This window comes from Balaenoptera musculus, chromosome 20 (assembly GCF_009873245.2).
Source record: "Balaenoptera musculus isolate JJ_BM4_2016_0621 chromosome 20, mBalMus1.pri.v3, whole genome shotgun sequence".
Lineage (NCBI taxonomy): Eukaryota > Metazoa > Chordata > Mammalia > Artiodactyla > Balaenopteridae > Balaenoptera > Balaenoptera musculus.
Genome location: NC_045804.1, coordinates 1,192,211 through 1,214,778, shown reverse-complemented (window position 1 = coordinate 1,214,778; position 22,568 = coordinate 1,192,211). Strand labels below are relative to the sequence as shown.

Here is a 22,568-nt window from a genome sequence, read left to right as displayed (position 1 = left end):
CAAATGACCACAAGGACATAAGACATGGATCTCTTCTTTTCAGAAGATTTATGACAGCATACATCAAAAATAAATAAATGCAGGTTTTGGAAGGAATGATGGGTGAGGAGAACATGCTTGCTTTTGTGTAGAAAATGAAACCTTAACATTCTTTGTGGGAATAATGAAATTCCTTTGGGGAAATAATGAGATTATCTTTGGCAAGTTATATTTTAAAACTTATGAAGATGATATAGGGAGAGTGTCAAAACACTTCAGATGAAATACCTCATATAGATAAATGAATTGATAGACTGATAGATATGACGGATTTAGAGAGGTGGCTGAAATATGGATAATTTTGGAAGCAGATTTGAGGTTTACTTTAAGATTGAGAAATAATCACACTAACTAGATGAATTAGGTCTTGGCTGTAGACCTAGAGTATAAGACAACAGACTGTTCTCTCCTTAGCTCAGGGCACACAACTGGCACTCAATAGATATTTAAGTATTGGAACTATAATCATAGTAAATAAGGAAAAATAATTCCCTGGCAAATTATATTGAGATAATTTAGTCTTTTCATAGAGTAATAATGTAAAAAGTTTCTGAGAAAAAGAAAAACTGACCTGTACAATCATAATCAAACGCCACCGGGTTTGATTGAATCATATTAAAAATCATAAGACAAAATGCTACCACTCAACTAAATGTCTATCCTGTATTAGCTTCAGAGAAAGAAGTGGATAAGAACATTTCCATATGGATATTAAAAATTAATATTTGGGGAAGCAAAGGGAAAGTTATTTGGGGCTAATACTGTAAGCAACCCAACCAATGAAAGCTGTAATATTTCATCATATTGTTAAGCAATTTCTACTTTGCATAAATGTCAGTGGTCTTATTAGGTCTTAAAAATAACAGGATTCTAAATAGAGGTCAAGATTCCATTTTTAACTCTCTTGTTTTTTAGATCATAGTAGAGTTTGAGATTTTCATAAAACTCTTCTTTAAAATACAATAGACAAGGCATGCATGGCAAGGTTCGGCAAACACTGAAGATCCCTAGAAAATGAGTGGAAAAGGGGCACCCATGCCTTCTGGGTGGCCACCCTGAAGAGTGGCAGGGAGGGGGGCATTATGGGCATGGGGCATGAGCCCAGGCTCTGATCTGCGCCAGCGGGAGCTTGGGGGCCACGCGGGGGGACATCGGTCCCTCGGCGATGGGCAGGCTCTGCTAGCATTTCTCCGCAGCTACCTACATTCCTGCAAAAATGGCAATATTTTTCTTTGAAAAATGGCCACCAGGTAAGTCAGATGAGTGGGGAAAACCACATGAAAGATGAAAAGGCAAGGTTAATATGTACTATTAAGATAAAAAAGAACAAATACGCGATTCTGATGGAAATTATATTTGGGAGTGTTCCCAGAGATGGTGCCACCGCTGCCATCAGGGTGAACACCGAGCGTCCCAGGAGGGGTGCCGTCCTGGGCCTGTGAGCGTTCAGAGTGCATGGTCTACTAGGTCCTAGAGCTTGATAAAATCTTAAAGGTTAAGTGACTTCCTTTAAGGGAGTAAAATATTTAAAATATTTTCCAAATTTAACCTGATGCTGCCCTAGGTACATTACTAATGCATTCATCTTATTACTTTTTTTTTTTTTTTTTTTTTTTTTTTTGAGAGAGGGATTTAAAAAAATCTGATAAACAGTTAAGCAGCTTTGCTTCTGGCACTCTCCTCAGCCGAGATATGAGTTAGAGATTCCAGCAGACTATCACTGGAAAACAGCAAAAGTCCATCCACAGTTCTGTTGTATAATGTTTATTTTCAAATACTCTGTTTCTCTGAACTGACTTGATCAGAGACAAGTGTTTCTCAAATGCCAGTTCGCAGATGTAAACATAAACACATACTTATATGCATATAAATAGCTATATTATTTAGAGGCGGGCAAACAAAATGTCTGTAACGTAAGGTCATCCTACTCTTATGAGAAGGGTGGACTATCTTGTATTATGTTATTCCACCCTTTCTAGGCTTTTTCTTTTTTGGTGTTGCACTGCCCTTTCATTTATGAATGATGGCCACAGCACATGACAGCTGTCACCAGCTGATGTCTGCTCCCTACCTCCTCCATGTCCTTACATGGGGAAATATCCAGCAACCCTTTCCCTCTCCAAATTTTGGAGGGAGATTTGATCAGTTCTTGAACACCCAGAAATAAATTTAAAATACATAATTTCTTGCTCCTTCCATACAGTTTTCATTCTTTGCTCCCCCTCTCCTTTCTCCACTGAGATTTCACAGGCTCCTATAAGAACTAACAGTTGTTAAATGCTTTACCGTGTCCTAGGCCCTGTCCTAAGCGCTTTTCTGGCATTGTGTTACTTAATACTTAAAACTGTCCTATGAGGTAAGTATACTACTCCCCCGTTTTACACATGAGGAAACTGGATTCCAGAGAGAGCAGGTAACTCGCTCAAGGTCATGTGCGTGGTGGGGCTGGTACTCAGACTCAGGTCTGTGGACGCCAAAGCTTGGGCTTTCTGCCCCCCAACTTACATGTAATTTGCTTTAATATGGACTAATCAGGCTTCTTCACACCTTCCTTTAGGTAAAACTTAAATACTCTCAGTGTTTAAGCATTTCTATCAGCTATTTTGTATCTCACTTTTGGTCCACCTCCGCCACTTAACATAAAGCAAAATAAGCAGGATGTAAGGGTAGGCCAGCTGGGGTTTTTTTCACGTTTTAGTTTAGCTTTTGGAGTAATAAGACTTCTTCTGATTATAAGAATCTTTCTCAGCGGATTAAAAAGGATATTTCCCCACGTTATTTCCTGGAATACTGGCCATTGAGACAGCACCGTCATCTTTCAGATGAACACGTTCATCTTCGCTTAGACAAAGACTGTTTGCTTTCCTAATGGGATGTGAATTATATAACACATGCACATTTTAGAAATAACTGTAGAACCTAAGAAATTTCATAATTATCGGCAGAGTTTTGCCATATTAAAAACGTGAGGGGTTGGGCCAGACTGGTGGTGTCAGGTTAAGGCCTTCCGTTCCAATGTCAAAGACAGGTTGGGTCCTGGCTTAGTCACTTGCTAACCTGCGTGACCTCACCTCTCTGAGTCTCAGTTTTCTCAAACGGAAAAATGGGGTCAGTAATAGTTTCTAATCCCAGAGTTCCTGTGAATGAAGACTGAATGAATCAATATGATTAGTGCCCCATAAAATTCTTAATTTCATTATCGTTTTGTTGTCGCGTTGCTAGTACTACCACTGTGTACATACATTTCAGGTGACTGCCACATCTCACTATACATGGCAAAAATACTAAGAAAAGTTGATTTTAAAAATCATCAGATATGATGTCCACAAAACGAAATGGCTTAATCTATCCATCTGTAAGAGGAAAATTAGCATTTATTTATTCCACGATGACTCATACAACTAAGGAATGTTTGGAATTCCCTAGATGATGCCAGAGGACATCATTATAACAACTTGGGCAGAAGAAGGACTCCAAGCTTCGGAAGTCAGGTAGAGACAAGTGTTCAGTATCTGGCCTTCCACTACAACTACTGTAGTAACAACATCCAGCAAGATGTGAATGTTGGGCCTTGTAATTCTTCTTCTTCCCAAAAGGAGTCAACAGTTGAGCTGCTAATTTAACCCAGTATATTTGCCATTTTGAATCTTGTTGTTAAGCAGTCTTTAGGTGAAGCAAAAGGGAATACTGCAAAAAAAGCACAGATGGTATCAAACCGCTTACATCACAAATGTAGGTGTGTATCTCCAGCCCTTGTGAAATATGTTTCAGCCTGGACTTGTTCAAGTACACAGGCTGGTTTTACAATATCTGAGTGTGTGTGTGTGTGTGTGTGTGTGTGTGTGTGTGTGCGCATGTGTACGTGTGTGTCGGTTCAAATGGTTCAATATGCCTGATTTTAAAAAGTTAAGACTGAAATATTAATAGCATCCGCATACTCATCAAAAATATGATACTAATCCATAAAAAACTGAAAAGAATCACGTTTAGCTCTAAAGTACAAATGCTTTTATGGTAGGTTTCTTTCTTGTTTGTTTTGGTTTTGCTCTTTTTTTCTTTAAAGTTCTTACCTGGGAGGATTTGGCAAGCTTCTGAGTGTATTCTTTCTCAATCTGCTTCAGTCTGCTGTTGGCCTGAAAAACACATGCAATGAACACACACACAGTGACCTGTGAGCTTGGTATCTCTCGCACACGCCTATCACCAGGCAGCTGGGATGGCTGCCAGCTGCACCGCCCTTCTGGGGCAGCCAGAAAACCACAGGGCTTGCCTTTGATCTAACGCCAACTATTCATCACTTAAAAAGCAAAAAGCAAAAGAGAAAAAAAAAAGATCTCTCCTGCCAATTATTAGACAAACACAGACTTCTGTGGAAAGAGAAAGGGAGAAGGAGAGACAGAAATAGACCCAGCAAACGTGTGTGAAGTCGGGGAAGAGAGGAAACAGAGGAGAAGGAAGAGGAAATGAGGGGAGAGGGAATCGGAGGTGGGGGAGGGAAGACGGTAAATTTAACACCCTTTCCCTTGGTTTAAAGAGAAAAGAACTAGACCCTCCTGGTGGAGGCTGATAGGAGATTTTAGACTCACTGAGCCAAGGTCTGAGCCCTACTCTGCCTGACACACAAGAGCTCTTTTTTTGAAGTGACAGATACATCTAAATCAAACAACTTCTATGCCCTGGAAGTAGGGTGGCCTTCCCAGAAGAAGTCCACATTACTTAGAACTCCATGATCTCCTTTGCCACCCGAGTTCCCATCCTTTGTGTGTGACCTGCTTTCCCTCTCCCTGGAAGCCTCAGGATCTTCACTTTATCCTCCGCGTTCGGAAATGTCGCGGTGACTTGCCCTAGCCGGGCCTTTTTTCTCAACCATTGTGCAGGCACTAAGCAGGCGCTTTCAATCTGCGCTTGGGTCCTGCATTTCTAGAAAAGGCTTTGGTCATTTCTCTCTTAATTTCCTCTCTTTTTCCCCCTGGTCTCTTTCTCTCTCGTCTCTCTGTCTCTGCAGCTCTGAATATTGGAGCTCGCAGGTTTAGCATATTTTTCTTATTGCTTCTATTTTCCATTACTTTGTCTTTTTGATCTTTTGTAGCAATTCTTGACTTTAAATGTTAAACTCTGTATTGGATTTTAAAAACTCCGGCCGTTCTGTCTGTAATTTCCAAGAGTTTCCTTGTTGTTCTCTGAACACACCATCACTCCCCATTTTTAACAGACGAGGAAGCTGTGCCACAGAGAGGTTAAGAGAGTTGCTCAGCGTTGCATCTAGGAAGTGATGGAGCCAGGACCCGAGCCCACATGGTAGAGCACAAGCGCTTCAGCGGCTAGAACACACGGCACAGGGCGTCCCAGAGAATCCCAGTTCTCCTGAGGTGATTGATTTCATACACACCTATACAATGTCCATACCTACACACACACATTTAAATTTTCTTTCTGTTCTCTAGAGTGTTTGTATTTTTCTTAGTTCCTTTTATTTCTTTGCTGTTCCAGCCTGTTTTGGTCTCTGCTTTTCACTGTAGAAATTGTCCTCCATGTTTGGTGATCTTCAGTGTTCTTGCTTATTTAAAGCGTGGCCCTCTAAAACGGGCAGGCTTGGGGACAGGTGGCGTCATCACAGGGTATCACTAAGGCTCCTGGACTCTCTCACACCAGCATCTGACTGGACATCCTTCTTGGACCATTTTGCCCAGAGCTGTGTCCCCTGGTTTACAGCCTGGCGGCATACATCGGGCTGCCAGGGTGTTCAGAAGGGTGCCTAGATGTTCAGGATACCGACTCTTGTACAGTCCCGTTTTTATTTTAACCCTGAGCTATACCTGGGTCCCCCCTCTCATTCCATCTCTCCAGGGAGCAAACCAGGGGTGGACATGGAATAAATTCAAAGGCTGAAGCCCTAATACCAATGTGATGGTATTTGGGGTGAGGCTTCGGGAGGTGACGAGGTTGGGGGGTGGAGCCCTCATGAACGGGATTAGGGCCTTTATAAGAAGAGGCCAGTGAGCTAGTTCTTTCTGCCGTTTGAGGCTACAGTGAGAGGATGGCCGTGTGCAACCTGGCAAAGGGCTCTTACTAGAACTGGACCACACCAGCACCCTGACCTCCAACTTCCAGCTTCCAGAACAATCGGAAATAAGTTTCTGTTCTTGATAAGCCACTCAGTTTGTGGTGTTCTGTAACAGAACCCAAGCTGACTAAGACAACAGCCGTGTGATTTATGAACTTAAGTTCACAAGCAGTTCGCTAGAGTTTATCCCATAAATCTGTCTGCATCTATAATGGTGCTGAATACACTGGGTAGTTTTGTTTTTTCCAGACTAGAGGGGGCTTGTGACTATTGCTGTTTTCTCTAGTAAATCACCAGACTCTATTCTAGCTCCATGACTAATAAAGTCACTCTCTACTACAGAATCAAGGCCACACTGAGCCTCATGAGGGTTATTTGTCTTGCTTCACATCCTGCCAATGCTTTTTAATAAAAAAAACGCTGTTGATAAAGTACTTGTTGCTTATTTAATAAATACTTGTAGAGCTCTTACCAGGTGGCACACACTGTTCTAAAGGCTTTAAAAATACTTACTAGAAAATATGAAAATTATAGTGTCATAAAGATTGTTACTTTTCCCCAAAAAAGTTGGAGTCAGAGAGGCTGGTTAGTGTACGACGTCCTGTGACGCAGATGCAGCTACTCTTCAAGAGTCTGAGGCTACTCAGCCCCAGAACCCCACAACCTCAAATAGAGTCTTTTACAATTAACCACCCAATTCATGCATCCATTCCAGGCAACCGGGACTAGAGCAGCGGACAAAACAGACAAAAATCTCTCCCTACCCTTATGGAACTTCTAACCTAGAGAGCAAACATATAACTTATCAAAGTGATAATATGTTAGATGGTGCAAATGCTATGAAGAAGGATAAAGCAAGAAAGTGAGATGAGAAGTGAGGAATGGTAGGGGGTAGTTTACAATTTTAAAAACATAGAAGTAGGGAAAGCCTCACCGAGAGGGTGATATATGAGCAGAGACCTGCAGGAGACGAGGGAGCCACGGTGGACTCTAGGGAAAGAGCACTCCAGGCAGAGGGAGAGCCAGTGCAAAGGCCCCGAGGCAGAGGCATGCACAGTGTGTTCAAGGCACAGGGAGGATCTGTGAGCAGCATCTCCCTCGGACAAGATGAGAGAGAACGAGGGGCCACATCCTTCATGGTGTTGTAAGCAGCCGTAAGGAACGTGCGTTTTAATATGAGTGAAATGGAGAGTCAAGGAGGCGTTTTCAGTACAGGAGTGACATGGTTTCACATGAGTATTCATACGATCACTCTAGCTCTTGTTTCGGGCAAGAATCAGGCAGAGAAACCAGTTGGGAATCTACCGCAAATAATCCAGATGGTGACAGAAAAGGTGGTGAGAAGTGGTCAGATTCTGAGAAAGATTTCAAAGTAGAACCAACTGGAAATGCTGCAAGATAAAGAGATGAATCAAGGATGACTTCAAGATTTTTGTCCTAAGCAACTAGAAGAATGGGGTTGTCATTAACTTACATCAAAAAAAACTACACGTGGAACAGATCTGGGGGAAAGATCAAGAGATTGGTTTTGGACACACGAAGTTTGGAGATGCCTACTGGACACCTCGTGTTGAGGTGAACATTTGAATATGTTCAAATGTTCTGGAGTCCAGAGGAGAGGTCTAGGTTAGAAGTATAAATTCAAATGTCACTAGTATATGAACAGCAGGTAGAACTATGCTACTGGATGAGATCTCAAGGCATTGAGTGTGTATCCAAAACAGAAGTCTAAGAATCCTGAGCCCTGGGCCTGCAGATGTCAGGAGGCTGGAGATGGGGAGGAAAGTAAACGGAAGTAATGGCCAGAGAGAGAAGGAAGCAGGAGAGTATGGGATCCTGAAGCCAAGGGAAGAGAGTGCTTCCAGGACTAGTCAGCTGTGTCGGGTTCTATGGGGAGTCACGTGACATGAGCGTGTGGAGGACAGTGGTGGCCTGGACATGAGTGATTCTGGTACAGCACCAAGGAGGAAAGCTGGATCGGAGGGAGCTCAGGGTAGGAGAGGGGAACTGGAGAAGATGAGACAAGTTGTCCACAGTTTTGTTACCAAAAAAAAGGAGAGAAATGGGCTGGAAGTTGCAGGGGAAGTGAGTAAAGAAAGGGCTGATGCTTGTTTTTTTTTTTATAAGACAAAAGAGCAGCATGTGTGTAAGATGATGGGAAAGATCTGGTCATAGAGAAGGAAAAAACAAATGATGCCAGAGATCTACTGGCGGCATGTCCTGGAGTGAAGGCAAAGGGGTGAGTTCTAGGGCACGAGGGGACGGGGTGGCCTTTGCTGGGAGTGCAGGTCAATTATCCCTGGTACAGTGGTGGGAACTTCTGATCACGTCCAACTTCTCCGTGGGGTAGGAGGAAAGATTCCTCAGCGAAGCATGAGGATGGCAGAAGAGATTGTTGGGATATTTGAGGTGTGAGGAAAGGGTATGAATAGCCATGTAAGAAGTGGGAAAGGGAAGAGGCTGAGGAATCCAGCATGAGCCCCAGGACTCCAGGAGGTATTAGGGCCCGCCTGACATTACCAATATGAGTTTAAAGTGAGGCCAATGGGTGAGAGATGAACATCTCTAGAACTTGCCAATAGCAACATGGAGCAGAATCAACACTTTGGAGAATAATGCGAATAATTGAAGAAATAAAATTAACTTATCAACCTTCAAGGTTTTTACTATGTATGTGAACCTAAATCACAGTTGTCTGGATTTCTGAACTCCTCTTAGATGAATCTAAAAAGCTCCAGTTTAGCACGGTTGAAAATGTATAGCTCATTTATCATGCGAACTGTCTCTAAAACAGTTCTGAATAATTTTATTCTCAGGACGGCACTCACTGTCCATTTTATTTCCATACATAAAGTTAGGTTCGGGTTAGTTCTTTTAATCCAAATCTTATTTTTACAGCTAGCATTACTACTTAGAAATACAATTTTCAAACAGTCATCTGTAGCATGACCTGAACAGATGAGAGGAAAATCATCACCCTGAAATGAGAAGGTTGTTTTGTTTTCTTATCTCCGGCTCTTTCTCTCTGCCCCGACGTGTGCTTGGCCTGCCCTCCCCGTCCCCCAAGCGCTCAGTCCCCTCTGCTGTCCTCAGGTCACTCTTCTCTGCTAAAGAGCCCAAGGTGTTTGTTTCTCTATGTAATTGCCATCAAAATCTTGGCTTTAAAAACCCTACTGGAAAGGAGCAAACCAAACAATTTTCACAAAGGTGTCAATGGTTGTTAATCATCTTAATTGCTACTGTTTCTCTGCAGGTCTTAATTCAAAAAAAGTCTCTCCTTCCTTTTTTTTTTTTTTCCTATCATTAATGGTGAAACTTCAGGCATTCATGATTTCCAGGAAGGTGATTTGGAGAGAAGAAAATTAGGAGACTCCTCTAGAATACTTATACTTAAGGCAGGCCCAGATCTTATAAAGAGAAGTTTCTTTAAAATATAATAGCATACATTTCTGAATTAAATATTTGTTTTTAGGATTAAAAAGAAAGATGCTTCCCAGATTCTTGAAACAGCATAAAGCTCAGTGCACTGTGCAGTATTTCCTGTTCAAAAGCTTTGCAGGCATTCATCTGAAGCTTCTTCAAACACTGTGAATACAGTTAAGGCCAGCTGGTGCCAGATTTTAATATATAACTGTGTACTACCCTGTCAACAAAAATATTCAGAGAATTCATAACAAATATTTATATTTAATTTAATATATTTACAGAACTTTCAAACTTGAAAATCTCTGTATTTTACCTTAAAATAAAAGTATAAATTTAGAATCATCAACAAAATTCATGATTTCCATTTGGGCCATGATAGAGTAACTGGGACCATACTTAATCTGCTGTAGTAAACAGCCAGAAAACTGGACAAGACACAGGAAACACAGCTTTAGGATGCTGGGAAACAAGAAGCACAGGATTGTGACCCTGTAAAGGGAAGGGAAACAAATGCGACAAGCCCTATAATCACCCCTGCTTCCGTCGCAGGGCACATTCTGGGCCTGAACACAGGGAAAGGGAATCGAAGCACAGCATAGCAGTCTTGTGAGTAGAGGAAACACAGACTGGAGTTTGGGAGTCTGAGGAAGCTGGAATTTGTGGGCACCGAGCACTGGACAGGAGGAAGCTGTGTAGAGAAGGAGCTTCAGAATCTACCTGGTTTCCTCTTGAGTCTGTTGCAGATACTCTGGGTACGTAAAGGGTTAAGTTCTATAAGGCCAAGTAAAAAGTGACTGGAGAGCTTTAAGATTAACAATTCCCAAAGCTCACACAAATCTGGGAGATATTTGAGTTCTAACCAGCCAGAATGAAGAGTCATCACAGAACATCCAGAAAGGTCACACTTTAGTCATGGGGTTAAACTAGCCTTAGAGTAAAGACAACCTCAAGTCAGTTCTAACAAAGTTCAAAAACAAGCTTCAGATGGGTCAAACTGGTCATCCACAAGTACTTAATTGCTTCCTAAATAAAGTCTAATATTTTTTAAAAGAAGTCAAGAAAACCCAGCTTCCAACAATATAAATTTTACAGTGTTGATCATCCAATAAAAGATAACCAAACATGAGAAGAAACAGGAATATGTGAGCCATAAGCAGGAGAAAAATCAGTCAACAGAATTAGACCTAGCAATGATAGAGATGGTGGAATTAGTGGACGAAGATCTTAACTACCCATTAAAAACAGACCCAAATATTTAAACAAAAAAAAAAAATTGAACACAGTGAAGAGAGAAATAGAAGTATAAAAAAGAACTAAATAGCCTAGAGCATAGTAATATACTATCTGAAAGGAAAATTTCACTGGTAGGATAAACAACAGATTTGGCATTATAGAAGAAAAGATCAGCAAATATGAAGAAAAAGCATTTTAAATATACAAATGAGTGTCAGAGAGACAAAAGACTGGATTTAATGAATCTCTGAGACTATATCACATCATCTAACATATGTGAAATTGTATACCAGGAGGACAAGGTTTGGGAAAATATCTGAAGACATAATGGCTGAAAATTTTCCAATATGAAGAAAACTATAAAACCACAAGTTGAAGATCAATGAACAACAACAAAACATAAACACAAAGGAAATCACATCAGAAACATCGTAATCAAATTGCAAGAACAGAAATAAAGTCTTAAAAGCAGCCAGAAAAAAAAAAGATACATTAAAAAGATTAGAATAAGGATATTTCATCTGAAACTATGCTAGTCAGAAGATAACATAATGAATCTTTAAAGTGCTGAAAGCAAAAAAATCTGTCAATCTAGAATTGCATAATTAGTGAAAACATCCTTCAAAACTGAAGATGAAATACAGATATCTTCACACAAAAATCTGAGAGAATTTGTTACTAGCAGACATGCACTACATAAAAGGTTAAAGGCAGTTGCTCAGGCAGATGGAAAATGGTGCTAAATGGAAACGTGGATCAACTCAAAGGGAGAAAGAGCACTGGACATAGAAAATATGTGTGTCAATATAAATTATCTTTTTTCTCATTTAAAATTTCTTTTTAAGACAATTTACTGTTAAAGCAAAAATAATAAAAGTATATCGTGGAGCTTACAATATAGGTAGAAACAGGTATAGGGAAATGGAAGTATATTGTTATTAAGATACTTACATTTTATGTAAACTGGTATAATAGTATGTGAAGGCAGATGTAACAAAGTACATGTAAAAAATGAAGAGGTATATCTAATATGCCAATAGTAGAAATACAAATGGCAAAATAATAGATTGAAACCCAACAACATCAATAATCACATTAACTATTATAAATGGTTTAAAAACTCCATCTAAATGACAGAGATTGTCAGCCTAGATTTAAAAGAAGGTGTAGGGCTTCCCTGGTGGCGCAGTGGTTGAGAATCTGCCTGCTAATGCAGGGGACACGGGTTCGAGCCCTGGTCTGGGAAGATCCCACATGCCGTGGAGCAACTTGGCCCGTGAGCCACAACTACTGAGCCTGCGCGTCTGGAGCCTGTGCTCCGCAACAAGAGAGGTCACGATAGTGAGAGGCCCGCGCACCGCGATGAAGAGTGGCCCCCGCTTGCCGCAACTAGAGAAAGCCCTAGCACAGAAATGAAGACCCAACATAGTAATCAATCAATCAATCAATCAATCAATCTTTAAAAAAAAAAAAAAAAAGGTGTAACTACATGGTAATTTCAAGATAAACACTTTAAATATTTAAAAATGTTAAAATTAAAAGGATGAAGAAAGATGTATCACACAAACAGCAATTACAAGAAAAGTAGAGTAGCATAGCTAATATCAAAGTAGATTTGAGAACAAAGGAGCTTAGCAGAAAATAAGAAGGATATTTCATAATGATAAAAAATTTAATTAATATAATATAAAAATCCTAATGTATTTGTACCTAATTTCAAGAGCTTCAAAATACATAAGGCAAAGACTGACAGAACTGAAAGGAGAAATAGGCAAATCTACAAATTACAATTGAGGGTATTTCAACCCTCTTCTCTCAGGAATTGATAGAAAAAGTAGATAGAAAACTGGTGAGGATATAAATGATCTGAAAAAGGCTGTCAAACAACTTGACCATTAATTAAGAAAGACCATATTCTAGACCATACAACAAATTTCAATAATTTTATAAGGACTGAAATCATACGGAGTATATTCTCTGACCACAATGAAACTAAATTATAAATCCATAATAGAAATGTATCTGATGTTCCTAAAATGTTTGGAAAAGAAACAATATAATCTAATTCTTATGAGTCAAAGGAGAAATCACAAGGGAACTTAGAAAATATTTTGAAATTAATGAAAATGGAAGCATAGTATTTGTGGAATGGCAGTCAGTGCCTAGTGGAAATTTTTAGCTTTGAATTATTTTATTAGCAAAGAAAGAAATTCTCAAATGAGTGATAAAAGTTTCCCCTGAAGAAGCTTGAAAAAAGAATAGCAATTAAAGAGAAAGTAAGCAGAAGAAAGAAAATACTAAAAATAACAGTAAAAACAATGAAATAGAAAATAGAAAAACAAAAGAGAAAATCAATGAAACCAAAAGCTGGTTCTTTGAGAAGACATCAATAAAATCAATAAACCTCTAGACAGACTGATCAGAAACAGAAGAAAGAAGATATAAATTACCAATATCAGGAATGAGAGAAAGGGGACATCACTATCAGATCCTACAGACATTAATAGAGCAATAAGGAAATATTGTAAACATATCATCAAGTTTTCTTCTAATTTAGACAAAAATGCATAAATCTCTTAAATGATACAAATCACCAAAAGTAACTCAAGAAGAAATAGAAAATTCAAAGGGTCCTATATCCCTATATGTGTTAAAACACACACACACACAAAACCCTACTTACCTATATTTCATGCCCACCTGCTTTACTAGTGAACTCTATTAAACACCTAAGGAATAAATAATATCAACTCCACATAAACTCTTCCAGAAAATAGAAGGCATAAATTACATCATTACAACTGGTTAAAGGAGCAATGTTCCTTCACCGAAACATGGATTCTACCTCTTACCACAATCAAAAGTCTTACACCATCAGTTCTCCCCAGTCTCCCTTCTTCTCACGTCACCAATATTTTCTCATACATCAACTTGTTACCATGTGATTATAAATAGGCTAGTTTTTCACACACACGCACCCACACCCCACAGCCCTCCCCGAAATCCTGGTATATCCCTGTGATGGCTTCACAAACATTTACTTGAAACACCTCCTCTGTGTTGGGCACAGGATGCTCACCATGGGACCCAGCAATTCCACTTCTGGGTGTACGCCCGAAAAAACCAAAAACACTAATTCAGAAAGATACATGCATCTCAGTGTTCATAGCAGCACTGTTTACAACAGCCAAGATATGGAGGTAACCTAAGTGTCCATCGAGAGATGAATTTGGATAAAAAAGATGTGGTACATACAGACAATGGAATATTACTCAGTCATAAGAAAGAACAAAATAATGCCATTTGCAGCAACATGGATGGACTTGGAGGGCATTATGCTAAGTGAAATAAGTCAGACAGAGAAAGACAAATACTGTAATGATATCACTTATATGTGGAATATAAAAATACAACAAACTAGTGAATATAACAAAAAAGAAGCAGACTCACAGATACAGAGAACAAACTAGTGGTTACCAATGGGGAAGGGGGCAAAATAGGGGTAGGGGGATAAGAGGTACAAACTATTATGTATAAAATAAGCTATAATGATATATTGTACAACACTGGGAATATAGTCAACATTTTATAATAACTATAAATGGAGTATAACCTTTAAAAATTGTGAACCACTATATTGTACACCTGTAACTCATAAAATATTGCACATCAACTATACTTCAATTAAAAAGTAAAGAAAAAGATTTAATGAAGTTGGGGAGGAGACAAATATGTGAGTAAATAAAATACAGCATAAGCGTCATGAGAGAGCTATGCACAGGGTGTTATTAGGGAAAAACTACCTGAGATACCTCACATCAGAGAAGGCTTTTGTAAGGAGACAAATATTAAAGGATGATGATGGCAATGATGATGATGATGATGATGGTGATGGTGATGATGATGATGGTGATGTTGATGGTGATGGTGATGGTGATGGTGATGATGATGATGGTGATGATGATGGTGATGATGATGGTGATGATGGTGATGGTGGTGATGGTGATGATGATGGTGATGGTGATGATGATGGTGATGGTGATGATGGTGATGTTGATGGTGGTGATGGTGATGATGATGGTGATGGTGATGATGGTGATGATGATGGTGATGATGATGATGGTGATGTTGATGGTGATGATGATGATCATGATGATGATGATGGTGATGTTGATGGTGATGATGATGGTGATGATGGTGGTGATGATGGTGATGATGACGGTGATGATGGTGATGGTGACAATGATGATGGTGACGGTGATGATGGTGATGGTGATGATGATGATGGTGATGTTGATGGTGATGATGATGGTGATGATGGTGATGGTGGTCATGGTGATGATGATGGTGATGGTGATGGTGATGTTGATGGTGATGATGGTGATGATGATGGTGATGGTGATGATGTTGATGGTGATGGTGGTGATGGTGATGATGATGGTGTTGTTGATGGTGATGATGGTGATGATGGTGGTGGTGATAATGATGATGGTGATGGTGATGATGATGATGGTGATGTTGATGGTGATGATGATGGTGATGATGGTGATGATGATGATGGTGATGGTGATGATGGTGATGGTGATGATGATGGTGATGTTGATGGTGATGATGATGACGATGATGGTGATGGTGATGATGGTGATGGTGATGATGGTGATGATGATGATGATGGTGATGATGATGATGATGACGGTGATGATGATGATGGTGATGATGGTGATGATGGTGATGATGATGATGTTGATGGTGATGATGATGATGGTGATGGTGATGATGATGGTGATGGTGATGATGATGATGGTGGTGGTGGTGATGATGATGGTGATAGTGATGGTGATGATGATGGTGATGATGGTGATGATGATGATGATGGTGGTGGTGATGATGATGGTGATAGTGATGGTGATGATGGTGGTGGTGATGGTGATGATGATGGTGATGATGATGATGGTGATGTTCATGGTGATGATGATGGTGATGGTGATGGTGATAATGGTGATGATGATGGTGATGGTGATGATGATGATGGTGATGTTGATGGTGATGATGATGGTGATGATGGTGATGGTGGTCATGGTGATGATGATGGTGATGGTGATGGTGATGTTGATGGTGATGGTGATGATGATGATGGTGATGGTGATGATGGTGATGATGGTGATGGTGATGATGGTGTTGTTGATGGTAATGATGATGGTGATGATGGTGGTGGTGATAATGATGATGGTGATGGTGATATGATGATGGTGATGTTGATGGTGATGATGATGGTGATGATGTGATGATGATGATGTGTGATGATGATGGTGATAGTGATGGTGATGATGTTGTGTGGTGATGATGATGTGATGGTGATGGGGTGTGTGATTTTGGTGATGGTGATGATGTGCACAAGATAACTAGTATTTATTTTGCTCCTACTCTCCTGTTAAATGCCTTACCCATATTAACAGATCTAACCCCTCAAAACCTCTGTGAGGTAAGCACGATTTTATCCTCCTTTTAGACAGAGAAACTGAGAGATGAAAGGGTAAAAAAATACTGTTCCAGGTTTATCAGCTGGGAATGGAATAGGAATCAAACTACCTGAAAAAGAAAGAGAAGAAAAATTTCCAGGTGAAAGGTGGTTAACAGGTAACAAAACGGGTCCTCCAACATGGTAGATTTGAGGCACCATGCTTTCTCTTCTTCAACCCAGCCAGTATTCCTGAAAAGATAATCTCTCCCCTCTGCCGCTCCATTTTCATTTAATCATTAATTAAGGAGTATATACTTTGCTTTATGTAGAAAAACAGACAGATATGTATTTCCTGTAATCTATCATCCAAGTAACAAGGTTGACATTTTAATGGTTTTTATGTGCTATATATTTGCATGTACCAGGATATTTCTGAAGTCTTTTATCCCCCTATAATTTGTCTTCCTATAATTCCAGCTCATCTTTATTAGGGAGTGGTCGATGGTAAATCTTAACATAAGATGATGTTTTTTGTAAGGTTTTAACCTGAAGATTTTTTTTTGCTTTTTAAAAAATTTTAAATTTTATATTGGAGTACAGTTGATTTACAATGTTGTGTTAGTTTCAGGTGTACAGCAAAGTGATTCAGTTATACATATACATGTACCTATTCTTTTTCAGATTCTTTTCGCATATAGGTTATTACAGAATATTGAGTAGAGCTCCCTGTGCTATATATCTTGTGCTACTGTACAGCACAAGATGATTTTCCTTTCTTAAGTTGAAATATAGTTGACATACACTGCTTTGTTAGTTTCAGGTGTACCAAAGAATGATTTGACACCTGCATGCATTATGAAATGATCAGCATGGTAAGTCTAATAACCACCTGTCTCCACACAGAGTTACTACACTATTATCGATCCTCAGGCTGTGTATTACACTCCTGCGTCTCATCTATCTGAAGTCCTAAACTTGGTCTTTTTTCTACTCCTCAGTCCTTCCCAGCTTGGCATTCTACTCTTCCTACCTCAGAGGAAGGATGACACAGCAGGAGTACAGAGAAAGCAAACGAGGTGACTTTTGGCTTTGGCTGCTCCATAACCCGGGCCCGTGGGACTCAGGGCAGAAAAGTCTCTCAGCCAGGGTGGGTTTTCCTCTGCCTGCTTCCCCCACTGCCTCCCCACCCCCAGACTACGAACGATGCTCCAGGTTAGGAGAATGGTCTGAAGTGAAGGGGAAAACGTCTGTCTGAGAGCCTGTTCCCGCGTGGACGGGAGATGACCAGGATCGCAGGGCCCAGGCCTCGCCCCGCACACCAGGCCTGACAGAGCCCAGGCTTACATGGCGGCCTGGGTGAGCGGGAGAGTGACGACGTCTCAGGGACTGAGGACAAGCATCCGTTTTCGCCACGCAGCCAAGTGGGGACTCAGAACAGAAATTAAGATTATATTAGAAAAAATAGGCACGTCTGAATTTATGACCTGAGATGTGTCCCTTTTCAGGGATGCCTCCATTCAGGGTCGCGTGAGACTCTGGCGGGACCTGGCCCAGACCCTGGCTTGCCATCTGTCCTCTCTCCACGGAGGAGATGCTTGCCAAGGCAGGGCCGCGATCAGACAGATGAGGCTGGCTCTGCGCCCCGCACCGCCCACGTGGTGGGGGGGCCGGAGCCGAGGCCTGGTCTCCGAGCCCCACGAGGTCTGGACGCCCTCCTTCCCCTGACCCACCCCAGAGGGCAAGGACCTGAAGCCGCAGCAAGCTGGCCGGGGCTCCCCTGGGCGGACTCGAGTCTCGGCCCGCACAGCATGGCCGAGGGAACTGAGGGGGACAGAGCCAGGCAAGAGGGACATCCGGAGGCTGCCCCCAGCAAACCCGGCCAGCGTCAGGACAGCTCCGTACGCGGGCAACGGGGGCGAGAAGACAGAGGCGCGGGGCAAAGGCACCGGGATCGGCTTTGCCGCTTTGCATTATTTCAGTAGAGCCGCTTTCCCATGTAATTAATATTTCAAATATAATTTTTTAAAAATTAATACTGAATTATATGAGTTGAGAATCAAAATGTTCCCACAGGGCTTCCCTGGTGGCGCAGTGGTTGAGAGTCTGCCTGCTAGTGCAGGGACAAGGGTTCGGGCCCTGGTCTGGGAAGATTCCCACATGCTGCGGAGAAGCTGGGTCCGTGAGCCACAACTACTGAGCCTGCGCGTCTGGAGCTGTGCTCCGCAACAAGAGAGGCCGCGATAGTGAGAGGCCCGCGCACCGCGATGAAGAGTGGCCCCCGCTCGCCGCAACTGGAGAAAGCCCTCACACAGAACGAAAACCCAGCACAGCCAAAAATAAATAAATAAATAAATAAAATTTAAAATAAAAAGTTACCCCTGAAACTTTAAAAAAAAAAAAAAATGTTCCCACCAATCTAGGAAACAGACGTTCTGTAGCCACGTCGCAAGGAGTCTCCGGAACCGGTTTTAAACCTGTCATCTCACTTGGTGAACGCAGTTTTGCAGCCAACCAAGAGGGGCCAACCCTCACTCCTGCCAGCCAGTCAGTCAGAGGCAGCCCCACCCCAAACAAACACAGCTGCGAGGCTCGGCAAGCAGCACGTCTCACGTAAGTCACCGCGACGTCAAGTCAGGGCTTCTGAAAGTCCCCACCCCAGCCCTGAGCTCTCCCCCCGAGCCCCCCAGCAGGTCAGCAGTCTGCCGTGCTCAGAGACTGTGCCTGACCGGCAAAGCTGTCCCTTATGATAATAAGCAATAAATTCAGCTTTCTCTTTTTATTTCAGATACTGAAAGGATACAGCATGACTTATGGAACCATTCCTCTATTACTGGATATTTAGATTGTTTCCAATACCTTATCACTACAAATAACACTTCCACCTAAGGTGTCCCCCTGGCAACATCAAATCCAACATCTCTGCAATTCTGTACACTTCGGGGGGAGGAGCTGTGCTACCGTCGTTTATCCTCCCCCCCCTCCAGCCCACCCCACACCAAGGCCAAAGTCAAGTGTCTTTTAAAGAGCAGATGCTCAGTAACGGTTTGGTGATCGAAATTCTCCTCCTCATAGAGATTCTTAATCCACAGTCTATGGACAGACTTTACGAGTCCATGGACACCCCTAACATTTTATGCAAAGTTTCAGGTTTACTGTATTCTTCTGGAAGAGGATCTAAATATTTCAACAGGTTTTCAAAGGAGTACGTGACCCAGAGAAGACTGAACGCCTCTGTCCCTGCGGCCTCAGCACGTTTACCATGGAACCAATTCTGCCTCTCCATGGGTTTAAACCACTGCTTTTCCTTTAGTTTGTTGGTCTCTGGCATCTCCTCTGCTTTAGCCAGTTCAGTTCTTTCTCAGTCTCACGCCGACAATGTTTTCCTGACTTGCCTCGTTGCCTCTGCTTCTAACCTACCCTGAACCCCTGCGGAAGAATCCTGCTTCCAAAGTCTGACCCCTTGGTCCGGTCCTCAAGGCCCTCCGTGATGCGGAGCCCACATCTCTTTCCTGCTTCAACACGCCAAGCACTAACTTTACCCTGTTAGAGTAGCTCCTCGAAGACAGGAATCTTTGTCTGTTCTATTAACTGATATATCCCAAGACCGACACATAGTACGACTGATAACTGTCGAATGAGTGAATAAACATTTTCTAATATGGACTGATGGGGTTTTCTAGACTATTCTGCCGCTTTGTAGACTCCATCCCTCTACAAGCATAGCGTCCTTCTCCAATCCTACCGGGGTACACACACAGACCAGTTCAGATGCTGACGCTTTCTTCGCTCACATCCTTTAGAATTGATTTGGTTTCCTTCCTTTTGTACATACGGTCCTCATTCCCGGTAATCTGCATAACTGTACTATAGTCTTTTGAAAATATGTCTCATCTTTCCTAATGGATTATGAACAGAGTTGTGGCTTTGGCGTTATTCCTATGCCCTTAGTAGTTTCCTGGAAAATATTGTTTAATGAATTAATGAAGAAAAGAGTGTATATGGTTTGAACTGGCAAGATTTTTGATAGTTTTTGAAGAAAAAGATCACTTTCTATTTTTTCATCTCCACTCAGCATATGAAAGGTAAGGCGGAGGAGAGGCAGAGTGAGAAGTTTCATGAGTATTTTTAAAATGTGGTTTACCATACTTTATTATCTCTTCTAAGAGGAGATAAAAGACATCTTGCAGCAGAATGGAAATTGAGCATAAATGTTTATGAGAGAAAGCATCCCTACTATTTCTTGTCTTCGTAAATGTAACTTATTTTACATGCCACAAACATTTTAAGACATTTTAAGATAATTCAAATATTACAAGAAAGTTGATTATAAAAATAACTTTTTAAAGATATAATTTAATATCAATTCAAAGTATTACTTTTCTAACATTGCAGTTATAGTGATAACTTTTTCCAAACATCATATTAAATGACACAATTTTACTTAGTTGAAAACATGAAAGCTAAGTGAGAGATAATATGTAATTATGTCTTGCAGACTATTATGCTTGTTCAAACAGAATATCCATGTTTTTAAGGAACTATCTTTACTTTCACTTCTACAACCTTCAATTTTCAGACTGGACTAAAAAAGTCAATGTAGTTAATTTAAATTAATTAATAAAATTAAAATTAATTAATTCAAATTACATTAAAATTTAATATAATTAATTAAAAGTAATGTAAATTTTCTATTTGTTGTTCATTTAATGAAATACTCATACTGCTTTGCCATTCATTGGACACAATGTTTATTGAACTGAATGTTGAAAAAGGTTTAATCCATCCATGACGTGATCATACTAATTCTCTCAATCATATGACAATCTCCAAGGTCAACTACTTAATTGAGGATTAGTGGGGAGACGGTCATTTACAAGACTTCTGATGATCACATTTCTAATTTCAAAGTCCCTTTCTGAAACAAATAATTGGGACAGGAAATGAATGAACATTTGTCAAATCCACACTATGTGCCAGGTGAAAATACCCATGTGAATAAGAGAAAGTCCCTGCTGTTGCATCCTAGAACATCTGAATCTTACTTTGAGTCAAGGTTAAGGTCTCAGTTTGATACAATCATTACAAGAAAGGGTACTTTAATTAAAGACTCCTTTTTCTTTTCCATCATTATGTACAAATCCTAACTAGAGGAAATGGCGAACTAGTCTAAATTGCAAAACATTCACAAATGTCATATTTAGTGATTCTTCAATTTTAAGTCACTTCTAGAAAACTGATTGAGTCATTTTATATGGTTGCTTTACCCAGAACAATAATCTAATAAATAGGAACCCCAAGTGTTTTGGTTTTTGTCACTGCCTATTTTTTTGTAAGAATCCCATGGAGAAGTTACATCCTCTATTATAGAAGGAAGAAACTGGACAGTTTTGGAAAAGGGCTGTGATATCATTATCAATATCACTATTGATTATCTGCTCTGTAACTATTGGTGGATCCATTCTCAGAAAAAATGCCCATATTCCTGAATTTGGCCCTATTTCTGAATATGCCAAATTCGTATTGGTTACGTTCTCTGTACAGACTTAGTAACTGGGGTCAATACTGTGAACTAAAATAATGTGCATTTAATGACAGCTAAACCTAAAGAATAACATGGGGCAGCTGGTTTTCTGCCCTCTCTGTAACTCACAGGGGCCGATTTTCTCACCACTGCAACATATATCCTTACGTGGCCTTAACACCCATAAGTGATCACATAAGATTTACATGAACTTCCTTCCCACTACTGAATAAGAAAGCAAACTGTGAAATAAGCTTATGGAAATAGTTAAAGAATTAAGATCTAATCATATTTCAAAAGCTCACCCTTAGAGAAGCTCTCTGAAGCAGAGGCCACAGAAACTGAAACTCATTTATTACTTGGGCAGAAATACAAACTTTAGGAGAACGAAGGAGAAAAAAAAAAAACTTTACTTTGCTCTAGGGAAGAAGCAACTATTCTCTGATGTGCAAAAAAGAATTTATCATCAAAGACCAAATGTGAATGGGGCCAATTAACTTTTTAAAGATTTTTTACCTCCTATAATATTTTTATGTCTTTGCTACTGTTATTCTTTATACCAAAATCTAATGTTGCATGATTTGACAAATGCTAAAGGAAAATGACTACTGTATTTAACAAATTTCAACATACATAATACATATTTTAAATATGCTTAATATATTTATATATGAGTGGCACATTTGTTGGTATGGTATTTTTAGGAAGCAGATAGAAGATCTGTTTCAAATACGTGACTTCAGACATCAAAAGATGTTGGCACCATCCAATGATCAAATGATGTTAATTGAATTATTGGTCAAGTAATAAATTATTTCAAATAA

At 40.4% G+C, this 22,568-nt stretch overlaps 1 protein-coding gene across 1 annotated transcript in view; it reads right to left on the bottom strand.

The window, feature by feature from the left end:
* The window catches only part of CEP112 (centrosomal protein 112), a 437,864-nt gene that overhangs the window by 98,607 nt on the left and 316,689 nt on the right, over positions 1–22,568 (bottom strand). The window contains exon 22 of the mRNA XM_036835732.1: positions 4,110–4,172. Coding sequence (XP_036691627.1) covers positions 4,110–4,172 — 63 coding nt within the window. The remainder of the gene's footprint in view (positions 1–4,109; positions 4,173–22,568) is intronic.